This window comes from Panthera uncia (genome assembly GCF_023721935.1).
Source record: "Panthera uncia isolate 11264 chromosome C1 unlocalized genomic scaffold, Puncia_PCG_1.0 HiC_scaffold_3, whole genome shotgun sequence".
NCBI classification, from domain to species: domain Eukaryota; kingdom Metazoa; phylum Chordata; class Mammalia; order Carnivora; family Felidae; genus Panthera; species Panthera uncia.
The window spans coordinates 54034748-54048834 of NW_026057584.1; the positions used below are offsets into that span (position 1 = coordinate 54034748).

The 14087-nt window shown below is 38.0% G+C and overlaps 1 protein-coding gene across 3 annotated transcripts in view; it reads left to right on the plus strand.

Moving 5' to 3' along the window:
• Positions 1–14087, plus strand: part of CCDC141 (coiled-coil domain containing 141) — a 227171-nt gene that overhangs the window by 79319 nt on the left and 133765 nt on the right. For all 3 annotated transcript variants that reach the window (XR_007454356.1, XM_049615429.1, XM_049615430.1), the window contains exon 6: positions 1593–1709. Coding sequence is in view for 2 of the 3 variants with exons in the window: in XM_049615429.1 (XP_049471386.1) it covers positions 1593–1709 (117 nt within the window). In the remaining variant the exon portion in view is untranslated. The remainder of the gene's footprint in view (positions 1–1592; positions 1710–14087) is intronic.

Below are 14087 nucleotides of genomic sequence, written 5' to 3' on the forward strand. Positions count from 1 at the left end.
ATGGAGGTTATCTAATGTGCACATTATGCACAGCTTACCAAATATTCTGAAAAAAATGAGGTGCACTTCACATGAAAATTGCTGTAGGGTTACTATTACTTTTTAATTGCACGGTTGTTATCTTAAAATGCCAGTTAGCAAAGATTTCCAGTTAGCGGAAACCTGGAGAAACCCTCTTGCCCCCAGTTGTACTGCTTATTCCATGCTGAAAAATGCTAAGTGTTGGTATAAACCATTTTATCTCATAACCAGCTTTGTGATATCAGCCCTGTATTGATAATGGAATGTTCTATTCTAGATAACTCCTAACTTGATTTTTGCGTAGTGTGTGTGTGTGTGTAGGGGGTACATTTATTATGTGGAGAGCTTCAGGACTAACCTAGCTTTCTCTTTGACCACCTGGTTCATGCATTTCTCCATGTTATAGGAGTTCAGAAAATCCCAAGGCTGTTGCGGATAAGACAACCTAGTCTGTAAAAAGACATAGTATAATGTTTGAGCACTGCCCACCATTCTGAATGGGGTGCCAGGATTCATTTTTCAGGTTTGAAGTAATTCTCCCTAATGACCAGGGCTGTAAGACTTTAGGTGATCTAAGATGGCAGCAGGGCACAGTGGAAAGAGAATGAACTTTGGATTAATGTAGGTTTGCAGGCAAATCCTGGTTCTGCCTCTTACTGTATGGCCCTGGATAAGCTGCTTCACCTCTCCTCACCACTACAGTGATGATATCATACTTGTTAGAGAGTTGTGGAGAGAAATAGAAATGAGGCCCAAAAAGCAAGTAGCAAACTGTCTAGCATGTTGTGTGTGGGCTATTAGGGATCAGTAGCTGTGATGTGATCATGAAGATAATACTGCGTAGGATTTGAGAGTGAAATCCTCTTTGATTTAACTGGAATAAGGAATCTGCATCTAGGGTCTCCATATCAGCAGTCCTATGTCCACTTATGTCACCATTTAAAAATGTGCAGCTTCTTTCAAGTCTTTTGCTATTTGTTGTTTCAACCCTGTGTAAAGCATGTATTATAAATCAAGTCTAAATGAATGTGAGTCATGCCCTTAGCTATTTATTATATCAACAGAATTTTAAAAACTTCTCCATTTTCTGAATACAGATTTTCAGCAATTGCAACAAACTAAGTATTTTTGCATTGTATTTTTAGAGTGGAAATATAATTCTACATATGCTGTTTAATAGCTTCATGTGAGTTTATGTAATAACTATACTCACATTCATATTCTTATCCAGAAAAGATCTATATCCTAAAAGAATGCATGATTTATAGACTGCAGGAACCTATTTTGTTGTTAGCAGATTTTTGAATTATTTTCTTTATTCCGTGTAATCTACTGAACTGATATATCATTTTCATGCTTTTCAGGAATTGCCCTATTTTTTTCTCTTATGTAGAGATTGAAATGAAGAAAAAATAAAAACCCAATCATATGAATTTAACATGTGAAATGAGCTTATGTAAAAAGAGACTGAAATAGCTTAAGTTTTGAAAAATTAAGAAAATACTTATGAATTTCTACTTGCCTTTTCTAATCACTTGAACTTTGGTTTCTCTTTGTTGCTTCTTACCTAGGTTACTTGTTGGTTTCAGAAAACCATAAAAGATTTACAGGAACAAAGTCTGGGCTCATCACTTTCAGATAATGAGGAACTAATCTGTAAGCATGAGGAATTGATAATAAAAGCAAAGGTAAGAGACACATTAAAAAATAATTTAAAAATGCATGGACTTCTTTTGAATACACTTCTGTAGGTAATATAGAGAAATACCAAAACTCTCTCTGAGTAATCACTATTTACACAGAAAAGATTCTGATAGCATTAGCTAATACCACTGCCTACTGACTGGGCTTCTAGAGTAATAACCAACAAAACAGCCTCTACAACAATAATAACTATCTTCTTTTGAATAGTTAGTATGTATCAGACACTGTATTCAAGAGATGCGTTATATAAATGATCACAAACCCATAAGGGGTAGGTATTGTTTTAGAGATCAAAACAAACAAAAAACAGAGGCTTGGAGATGCAAAGTAACTTGACCAATGTAATATATCTTGTCAGTGGCAGAGCTGAAATTTGATTCCAGGTTTTGTCTAACTCCAAGGACCAAACTCTTAAACTACATTCTTCTAGCTTTCTAAAAAAATCTTTTCCCTACATGAAGTCTCATTATGCTATTACTTTTATGATTTCCAGGCATAGTTTCTTGCTGTTCCCACTTATATTTCCCCATTTCCTTGACTTGTTTCACATTTCTTCTTTTTGTAAAAAAGTAATGGCTACTGGCCAGTCAACCACTTGTAGGTATGTGGAATGTGCAAAATGGAATCATGAAATACTTAAAGCAAGATGAGCAGAGTGGCCGGCTGTGTAGAGGGGCTCCTCTCCCCCTGGCATCTTGTTATTTGGAAATTGATTCATTTGTATGTGTGGGGTCTATAAATACTTTCCAAAGTTCTTTACACGTGCCCCATTTTAATCTGTAAGGAAACAAAAGTTCATTTGTAGTAGATTGAGTGGGAACAGTGAAAACTTTAATCAGTATCAAGACTTAGAGAACTTTCTATTATTAATATCTTGGGTGGTTGATAGCTATAGATTACAGCAAGTCTTGAAACTCTGGAAAACAATGGGCGAGCACTACTAGATAAGGGTTGAAACTAAGGAAGACAAACCAAATAAATATTTACATGTTTGGAAGGGTGGGATTGGCAGCAGGCATGGGGAGGGGGGACAGGCAGGGGAAGCAGTAGACTGCATTTATCTGGACTGAAGTCTCAGAGAGATCATGATGCTTTTGTTTGTTTATTTATGGCTTCTCTCGGAACACTGCAGTATACATAGGTATCCCATGTGTTTGGTTTGAATATTTGCCTGATCGATAAAAGATTCAATTACAGAAGACTATTATGGGGGATGATTTTTTAAAGTTCTTTAAAGTTTTTCCGCAATTGGTTTATCTGTTTAGGAAATTATTATTATTTTTTGTTGTTGTTAAGGCTAAACAGCAGTTTCTTCTCTGGGTGTCAAACTCTTAAGTTTGTTTCAGTGAAAATTCTATCAAAATCCCTAAATGCTAAGCCGAAGAGATGACCTGAATTTCACAGAATTGTCGCCTCCTTTAAAACAAAAGTGGTTTATTCACAAAATTTAGACATACTTGGAGTTATATTCCCTGTAATACATGGTTCCTCACAGCCCTGAGGAAAATCTCAGTCTGGAGAAAGTATTTGTTGACCTATAACCTCAGTTCTTACAGGACTTTGACAAGTTCTTTCATATAGATAGTAATGTTCTACTTCTATCTTTCACAACTTTAATTGGCTCCTATTTCTTTATCCCTTCTTAATGCCTGACCTTCTAGCTCATGGGTACTTTTACTGAACTTCTTCTGTTATTCAGCCCTGTTGCCAAGTTCTTCACTTCAGCGATTCCATTTTTCATGCCGTTGCCTCACACTGATTCATCTTTGTAATTGTTTTGTCCTGCTTCATTTATCTAATGTTCTTCTTTATATCTTAAGATATACTTTATTCATATATTAAATGTTTGATCTGCCCAGCGCCTTAATTCTACTTCCTCTGATTCAGGTATTTTAGTGTGTTGTGTGTGTTCATCAGATGTTATTTTTCTCTAGTTAATATTCCCTTGGGATATCAGCAATTTTTGACTGGTAAGGCATGGAAGGCTAGTGGTCTAACCTAGTGGTCTAACTTGTAAGGCAGTGAAAGCTAGTGGTATAACTTGACCCCTTCTAGATGAGTTGGGGGGGCGGGGCTGGGTGCCCTTGAGTTGAGTGCAGAGAGCTTCTGTTGTTTCAATTAGGGTTCAACCATTCCTGGTTTTCCCCTCTACCCCAGACACATACAAAGAAGGGGACCCCTTGAAGGACCTCCCACTGATTGGACTTTCAATTCTGCTTTGTTTCAAGACCCATTTCCCGGGGTTAAGTTCTATCCCTTTCACTTAGTGAGAATTAGAGAGGGCTCACTAAGAAACAGATCAGTTTGATTATCTCTCATATAGTAACCATCTACCTGGTCAGATTCCAGTGTCATCTTGATGTTATTTCTTCCCTCTTGTATTGAGGGAACTGGACTGGAGCCACTATTTTCTGTCCCAAAAATGGTACGTTGACAAGCACTGACCAAGTAGGTGCAGAAAGAAAGCGTCAAACCCAGAAAGTTGTCCCCTGGCATATCTCCTGCCAGGGTGTCTAACTTTATTCTATTCTAAGACATATGCTCCTGACACTGGGACCCAACCACCTTTTGGTTCCTCAAGGAAAGTTCTCATATCTGTAAACTTTCTTCTCACTTTGTTGGCCTTTAGAAAAAGGACCAACTACAGAATATGTAGGGCCCACCGTAAAGTGAAAATGTAGAGGCCTTTCTTAATAAATTGCTGAGATTTCAATACAGCAACAGCAGAGCATTAAACCAAGCATGGGGCTCTTCTAAACTCAGGACCCTGTGTAATTAGTCTTATTTACGGTGTTAAGTGTTCTGCAAGGACCTACCAACATTTGCCGGTTAGATACTTTCCTTAGCAACCTTGGACTGACTGACCCTCTTCCTACCTGGATGAACAAGTTTTCTAAAAATAGATTATAATGTTATAATGGGTTATGTCCACATTTTAAAAATGGTTCAAATCTCTGCTGTCACTTACTGTGTAACTTTGGGGGCATTTGATGTCTTTTAGCCTTACCTTCCTCACCTATAATGAGGAGGTGTGAAAACTCAATTAGAAAATATTTGTGGGAAGGGGAAGAAGAAAAAAAAAGATAAGGAGGGAGCCAAAGCATAAAAGACTCTTAAAAACTGAGAACAAACTGAGAGTTGATGGGGGATGGGAGGGAGGGAAGAGTGGGTGATGGGTATTGAAGAAGGCACCTGTTGGGATAAGCACTGGGTGTTGTATGGAAACCAATTTGACAATAAATTTCATATTAAACAATATTTGTGAAAGCACCCACATTTTAGTAGTGGCTCAAAAATGTTTTTCTTTCCCCATGAATGGTGTAAATGTTCAAATAGTTTTCATGTGTCCTTTTTCAACCATCTCATTCCTTGTTCTTAGGGAAGGATTCCAATTTTATATGACCTTAAGCAGGAACCAGCATATTATATTTTGGAGTTTTGTTTGGGTATGGATATGAGGAAAGGAAGGGGGAACGTTTCTTTCAAAGGAGGTTTAATGTATAAATAAGGCCTCAAGCTGGGGATTTATTAGTGAAATTCATAAATAATCTGGTAACACAGGGAAAGTAGGTGTTTCTGCTCCCCACAGCTAAATTGAACAGCAGGAAGCTGTTCTGTATTGCTTGTTAGTCTACACAGTAAGTTCTTTCTAAATAAATTTTGAAAATGCCTCTATCATTTCTTACTGGAATATATTCAAATAGGAATTTGGAAAACTCCCTATGTCTTAATAAATATGATACCTTATTCAGAATGTGTTGAAATAATTGAACAAAAGGAATTTTTATTATAATCTTTGACTATGAGTAAATTGTATTAAATCATTATACTTTGTTTACCAAATAAGAAAGATATTTTCCTTTTACATATGTCGCAGATAAAGAAATAGCAGACCTTGATGATTATAAACCACCTTTTGGTTAAGAGCCTTACATACTCCTAGATTTTCTCATATATGAATTTGATTCCCCAAGGCTTGAATTCAAACTTTGGAGCTCACAGTTGTTTTTAGGATGTGTTAACATAGTATATAAATAAATACTTCCTTATTATCTCTTTTGAGGAGGTATAATCATTCCTTCTCCTATACATCAGAAATAATGTTCATATAAGAACTGCCTTCAGGAATGAACTTGAACTTCTCTTGGGAGGAAAACTTTTCCAATTTGTGTGCATTGATTGGTGCCTACAAATTAATTGACAATAGATTAACAGGAGTAAAGACAAGGTTTATTTTCATATATGCATGGGAGGTCACAGTAATGGAAAATTTGTGGAATAGCCAGAAGTTCAGGTTTATGTATATCAATTTAACAAAAAGGGGGTGGGGGCTGAGGGCCCCAGTGGAAGGGTATGGAAGGTTCTGTTGGGCTTTTTGATGTAAATGAAATGGGCAGTTTGTATTCTTCCTGGCTGGAAGTTTCCCAGTGGGAGAGTTTATGGCAGCTGAATTTATACTTCCTCGTACTAAGAGTCAGTCTTCTTTCAATTAGGAAATTCTCTGGGAAGAGAGTCAATGGTAGTGATATTTTCAGGAGACTTTGCTTAAGTTTAGGTAATATTTCTTTCTGTGACTGCAGATTGTTTAGATGTTTTCAGTTTAAAGTAATTCTCATACCACTGTGGTAGGCTATTAATCCTCTTCTGTTTCTTCAAAGCTTGGTTTAGTTCAGACCCTTTGTAGTTCATGCATACTAGAAACACCTGGGCTTTGAAAAACTGCTGAGATCTGAACCTCGTGCTCAGAGATTCTAGGTAGTTTGGGTCATCAAATTAATTAATTTTGTCAATCTTAAAATGGTTATGTTTTTATGAAAAAAGCAATCCAGATTTCTCCTTCTAAAAAAACTGGGAGATATGGTAATATCAGGCTCACCTTTTCATATAGACATAACAACACTTGGCTGGAGCCCTGTAATAGCTATTTCCTTTAGAGAAGGCATATGCACTCCAGTTTGCCACAGTCCCTACCATTCCTCATTACTACCTCCCCTCCCACCTTTGTTTTACCTCATTCACATTATGTGCCCAGCCCCTGTAAGCATTTGGGTTAGAGACATGATGGGCAATGAGGTACCATCCAAGTATAGTAGTGGTGAAACTGACTTGCATTTTTGAAGATTACCTTGGAAACTGTGAATAATCAGAATGAGAAGGAGTGATACTGAAGACAGGAAAGTCACTTAGAAAGTGTTTCAATTTTGATGAGAACAACTTTAGGTGGAGTGTAATGTCTTTTGAGATTGAGGATATCATGCCTTGCTTTTTTTTTAAAAAAATATATTTATTTATTTTGAGAGAGAGAGAGAGAGAGAGAGAGAGAACACAAGTGGGGAAGGGGGTGGAGAGAGAAAGACAATCCCCAACAGGCTCCATGCTGTAAATGCAGAGCCTGATGTGGGCCTTAATCCCACAAACTGTGAGATCATGACCTGAGCTGAAACCCAGAGTCTGATGCTTAACTGACTGAGCCATTCAGGCACTCCAATCCCCATCTTGAAGGCTTAAAGGAGACTTATAGCCTTGTTGTTCAACATGTGGCCCACAGACAGCAGCAGCATCTGGAAGTCTTAGAAATACAGAATCTCAGACTCTAACCACTAAACCTTCTGGGTCAGAATCTGCATTTTAACAAATTTCCCCAGAGGATTTGAATTGACACTAAAGTTTAAGAGGCACTGACTTAGAGGTTTTCCCATTTATTTCCTGTATGTCCATATTCTCCTTAATTTTCCAGATGACTATATGTTGTTTATGAAGTCCTTGGCTAACAATGATCTTTGGTATTCTGACATGTATAGAAATATCATCTTCAATGTTTTCATATAGTAGAATTCACATTCCTCATTTCAAGATTAAAACCATCTTCCATGATTCATCATCTAATCCGATTTTCCAAGTCATTGAAAATATTTTCCAGTTGTTGCTGAGTGATTTCATAAATTGGATTTGTGATCTTAGCCTCAAGTTCCTTCAAAAAGTATTATTTGGGGATCTTACAAAATACCAGTCCTTAAGTCCCACATAAACTGTATTTAGAGGAAAAAGCCAAGTTTAAAGTTACAAAATATTTATAACTATGAGATAAGAAAGTAAAGCAGAATCTCTCGTAAGCTTATTTGAATAATTTAAATGCATAATTATCATCAGTAGAGCCACTACAAGGAAGCGGCTCTTTAAAAATATTATGTTTATTGTTTTATTTTTCTGATTACATAATGCATTTTCATTTTAGAAAAATTAGAAAATACATAAAACTAAAGAAATGTGAAACCACACTGTGTGGATGTGGATGGGAATGGGAAGGAAATAGAAAATATACATAAAATTGAATATCCCCAAACTGGGTATGTGAGTATAATACACTATATGTTTTTATGTACAAAATTGTGTATGTATTGTTTTTATATACAAAATTGTGTATGTATGCACTGTGAGTTTTCCAGTTAGCATTATAATCATAAGCATTTCTCCATTGAAATGCATATTTTAAATATTTTTTAATGATTACATGTTATTAAACCATATACCTATATCATACATCATTTTCTTCTCATTGTGGCACGTATTAACCTGTATAAAGAAGCTGGCTATTCTATTTGAACTTTCATTACATCCCCAAATTCTTTCACTGAAGGTCTGTGAGAAAATGGTAAAACCACTATAAAACATACTGCTGCAGCGAGTCAGCTTACATCATCTCCGGTGATTACAAGGAAAATGTATAAAATGAAGCAGAGGTTGTTTCTTTTATAATGTTTTATGTAATGGAAAAAATAAAGTGGGGTCTGGATCTGAAATGTCTCAAGGCAGAAGTTAAGTGAGTCCCAACAGTAAAGGCACCTGCATTAGTGCATTTCAATTCCTCTGTCTTCATTTTAGTGAATAATTTGTTTTACTTGTCTGATTTTTTTAATGAACTTCCCAATTAAAAGCAGATGTCACTTTTTACAGAATATAAATTAGAAACAATTTCATTACTAACAGGCAAAATAAGTATAAATAGTACTGCATTTGCCTGTAAGCATTGGGAAAATCTACAATGTGATGGGCTTTTTCACATTGGTAAACTTACTGGAGCCTTAACTTGTGGGTTAATTTAAAGCTTAGTGAACCATATGCTTTCATTTCTAGGGGAAATTTGATTTAGAAAGTCCCTCAGAAATGTTTATGCCCATCTAAGAAAGAGGTGAGTTAAGGAAGGAAAAAAAGAACATTGTATTCCATGATCACCAGGTTTAAAACTACCTGCTGTCATTTTGTTTACAGAATCTTCACCAGCTCGTTAAGTTTAAAGGCTTAGAAAAAGTTTCCTCTCCCTCTTTTTTTACTTATGACTTTTACAATAATTCTTTATACGTTTTCTTCCAACCCCTCCCTTCCCCCTCCTCCTTTCCCTCCTCCTACCCCCCACTACCGTCCACCTTCCTCCTCCCTGTCCTCTTCCTCCTTCTTCTCCTTCTCTTCCTTTCCTCCTCCACCTTCTTCCTCATTTAGCCCTTAAATAAAATTTCCACAAAACATGGATTTGTATAGTTAAACTATTATTACAACTCAAGGTAATACTGCTATCATAATCATAATAGCAAAAATGAGTCGATTTAAAGCAGACACCAGAGAAGCATTTTCTTATGGCTTAACACACTCACCCCTTAAATCCCTACAGCCTTTCTATTCCACTTCAGCATCCACTTGGAGACTTTCAATACTGAGGCCTTAGATCTCTGTGATGTTCATCATTCCAAAGGCCTTCACCTCGGCTTCCCAGTCCTGTGGCCGCGCTTGGTTCCAGAGCATCATCTGACCCTGCTCTCCCCACATTCTCTTTCCTTTTGCCCTTTCCTGGCTTCCCTCCTCATAGTCTTCAGCCTGGGCCACCAGCGCTACTTGTGAGTAAACTCAATCACTCATTTTCTCTGTTTCTACTTCTGAAAGAAGATGAAACATTTGCAGAATTTTCTGATTAGATCTATTTAAAAGGAAATGGCCTATTATCAGTTAGCCTCATGAATCCCTTTATTTATTTATTTTTAAATGTTTTTTTTTTTTTTTTTTTTTTTGAGAGAGAGAGACAGAGAGAGTGCGTGCACACAAGTGGGGAAGGGCAGAGAGAGAGAGAGAGAGGGAGACACAGAATCCGAAGCAGGCTCCAGGCTCCGAGCTGAGCTGAAGTCAGACACTTAACTGACTGAGCCACCCAGGCGCCCCATGAATTCCTTTATTTATCATCTGTTAACTCCCTGCTCTGTTCTCCATAATAACCAGTACAAACTTTTATCCTCTTTTAAAGCTCCCGGACAGGCTTTGCTTAACCTCAGAGTCACTCAGCCACAAAAGGTAAAATTGCTTGACTTTTTTCTTCTCTGCCCTTGTTGTCTGAAATTTTCACCTCTTTTCCAAATCCCCTCGTTTCCAAATCTAAGCCTCTGTCCACTGTTCTAGGTCCCACCTTTTCCATCTCTTCAGTTTGAGTCTCTCTTCTTAATACCTCATTTTTCAGTCACCCATTCCCATCTTCTCTCAATTATATTTTAGTGTCACAAATCAAAAACAAAACACTGCTGCTCAACCCTTAAGATACTATTCCACTTTTTCCTTGGCTACTGTTATGGCTTGAATTGTCTTTCCCAACATTCCTATGTTGAAGTCATAACACCCAGCATGTCAGAATACGATCTCTTTTGGAAACAGGGTGATGGCAGAAGCAATTAGTGAAGATGAGGTCATTAGGGTGGATCCTAGATCTATATAGCTTTTTAAAAGGGGACATTTGAACCCAGAGGCAGACATGCACAGAGGAAAGATGATGTTAAGAGACACAGGGAGAAGATGGCCCTTGACAAATCCAGGAGAGAGGCTGGGAACAGGTGCTTCCCTTACTGTTCTCAGGAGGAACGACCCTTCTTTTTTTTTTAATTTTTTAAAAATGTTTGTTTATTTTTGAGAGAGAGAGACAGAGCTTAAGCGGGGGTGGGGCAGAGAGGAAGGGAGACACAGAATCTGAAGCAGGCTCAAGGCTCTGAGCCATCAGCACAGAGCCCGGCAAGGGGCTCGAACTCATAACTGCGAGGTCATGACCTGAGCCAAAGTCAGACACTTAACCGACTGAACCACCCAGGTGCCCCAGGAACCGACCCTTCTTATCATTTCCATGCCTTCCACATTTGTTCTCACCTTTAGTCTTGATTTAGTCTGTGCTCTCAGTATTCAAGTTTTTCCCCTCATTTTCTTCTTCTTTTTCAAAGTTAATTGCAAGTGATAGTGTTGGAGTTGACATGGGAAGAGTGAAGGTAAAAAAAATAGGCATAGCCTGAGGTCAGCTTGGTTACCAAAGAGGAAGAGGAGGAGAATGAACACAGAGTGTGCTTCAAAAATGAAACCAGGGGCAAGTGTTAAATGCCTTAGTCAGAAAAGCTAAGCGGAGACAGAAGCTGTAAACAGACTTCGGTATGTAATTCAAGATTGGGCCCCACAGAAGTTAGCCCAGAAGCAAAACAAAGAGAGTAGCATTCACATTTAGGGTGTCTAGACAATATTTTGAGGTCAGCACATGGGGCAGAGAGGGTCTATCTAAAGCTCTGTCTCCATTCTAGCCTAGACGGTGAGCCCTATGCAAATCTTAGCCTGATGACCTTGGGACACAGTGTATCCAGACTCCTTCTCTGGGAAGCTCTTGGATACTCCCAGCACTTGCCTTTCCCTTCTATTATTTTTTTAAGTTTATTTTTATTTATTGTGAGAGAGAGAGAGCAAGTGGGGGAGGGGCAGAGAGAGAGGGAGAAAGACAATCCCAAGCAGGCTCATTGCTCTCAGCTCAGAGCCGGATGTGGGGCTTGAACCCACGAACTGTGAGATCATGACCTGAGCTGAAGTCAGACATTTAACTACCTGAGCCACCCAGGCACCCCTCCCTTCTTTTTCTCACAGAGCATTGCTTATTGTTTAATTAAAGCAACTTTTCCATCCTTGCTGGCATTTCAGTTGTTCACATGTCTGGTATCTCCACATGTTTAATTTCTCCACGGCTGTGAATTTCTCTAAAACAAGGCCATGACATATTCATTTATGGACTTCCTGAAGCATCCAGTAGAGGAGTCTGGGACACCTAGCATTTGTTGGGTCAGTAGATGACTCTATTAGAAACAAAGCTGGCGGCAACATGTTACCCCATGTTGGCCCTTGCCAGACTTCTAAATTGCTGTGGTTTGTAAGTGACTTTCAGTTTGGCTGGGAGGTCATGAGTCATTCTCTCTACTACATAATTATGGATTAAACATAATTTGATAGGAAGACTTGATTTTAAAGCAGCAGAGAAATAATGGTCAAAACTTTGTGAAAGATGGATGCAGTGTTAGAAGGAAAGAAATCTGATCTACACTAATGTGTGAATGTCTGCCACCTTCTTAACAGTCCATGACTTTTGTTTTTCTTCTTCTTAAAATTTTCCACCACCCCATCCCATCTCTAATTTTTTAAAGTAAATGTTTATTAATCTAAACACAAGAGTGGAATTTTAGGCAATGCTGAAAAGTGAGGTGATTTGCAGAATGGCCAAACCCAACGCTGCCTCTAACTTCTACTTGCTATTTTTCAAAAATTTTTTTAAAACATTTATTCATTTTTGAGAGACAGAGTGCTAGTTGAGGAGGGCAGAGAGAGAGGGAGACACAGAACCCAAAGCAGGCTCCAGACCCTGAGCTGTTAGCACAGAGCCTGACAAGGGGCTCAAACTCACAAACCATGAGACTGTGACCTGAGCCAAAGTCAGAGGCTTAACTGACTGAGCCACCCAGGCACCCCTAAGTTCTACCTACTCTTAAAAGTAAAGTGTTTCTTTGTCATCTTTTTCCCCCTTTTTTTTCTTGGAAGTTTGTCCCTCTTAATTCCCTTGACTTATTTTGCTCATCCCCCACCCTTGTCTCTTCTGGCAACCACCAGTTTGTTTTCTATATTTCCTGAGTTTGTTTCTGTGTTCTGTTCTTGTTTGTTCATTTAATCATTTGTTTTGTTTTTGAGATGCCACATGTAAGTGAAATCATGTGGCATTTGTCTTTCTTTGTCTGACTTATTTCACTTAGCATGACACCCTTTGGTCCCAAATGCCACGTTATCTTCTGAAGCTGAAAAATAGCATGTCCTATGATGGTAATAGGGCATTACAGGCACAGAAAGGGTGTGCAGGGTGAATTCTTTGTAAACCTGGTATTTGTAATACAGAGATCCCCTGCATTGTGAATCTGGAGATTTGAATCATTTTTTCCTTTTTCAGCTTGTTGAGATATAATTGACACATATAATTGTAAGATATTTAAAGTGTACATCTTGATGATTTGATATATGTATACACTGTGAAAAGATTGCTCCCATAACAATTAACACATCCATCACCTCACATATTTATCTTTTCATGTGTATGAAAACAGTTAAGTTCCACCCTCTTAGGGAATTGCAATTATACAACAGTGTTATCCACTATAATCACCATGTTATACATTAGATCTTCAGACCTTACTCATCTTATAACTGAAAGTTTGCCACCTCTTTTACCAACCTTTCCCTATTTTCCCAGCCCCCAGCCCCTGGCATCTACTTTTCTACTCTTTTTCTGAATTTGACTTTCTTTCTTTCTTTTTTTTAAGATTCAATATGTAAGTGATAAAGATACTTAAAGATTCTCATTCATGTGTACAGTAAGTCCCTGAGAAAGATTTAAAGAAACTACTCACAAGGGGGCTCATAGGGAGTATTCAGATAGGGTTAGGCACCTCTCCTTTTGTATGAACTGTCATGCTAACATGATCACAGTATCTGATGTCACTGTATGTATAGTATAGATGTTCTACCCAGACACTCACATCTTGAAAAATACTGTCACTTCTTGCCTATCAGTAACCAGCACTTTCAAACACTGAATGTTCAAGGACACATGTTATGGGCTTCAAACCATTTCTGTAAGATGTTCCTGCAATCTGGGATTGCTGTGCAGCATTACCTTACACAGCAGTTGGCTTGTGCAGTCATTTTGCTTCTCTGCATTCCAGGAACAAGAAGAGCCACTGGCTGTATATATTACACACATGTCTGCACATTTGTAAATATATCTGGAAAATACTGGGTATTTGGTTTCTTCTTGCTACTTTAGATTTGTGATCTTATTTTTCTTATAGGCAACTTTAAGCCTCTTTTCTTCATAGCCCTTTTGAATAGGCTGTTCTCACTGAAGAGGCTTGGAGCTTATTTGGGAAGAATCCATGAGAGCATTTGCTAATGGGATAGGAGTGTGTGAGTGCATGTGTGTGTATGTAAGAGTGCATGAGTGTGTATGTGAATGTGTGGGTGAGAGTGTGTGAGTGTGCATATAT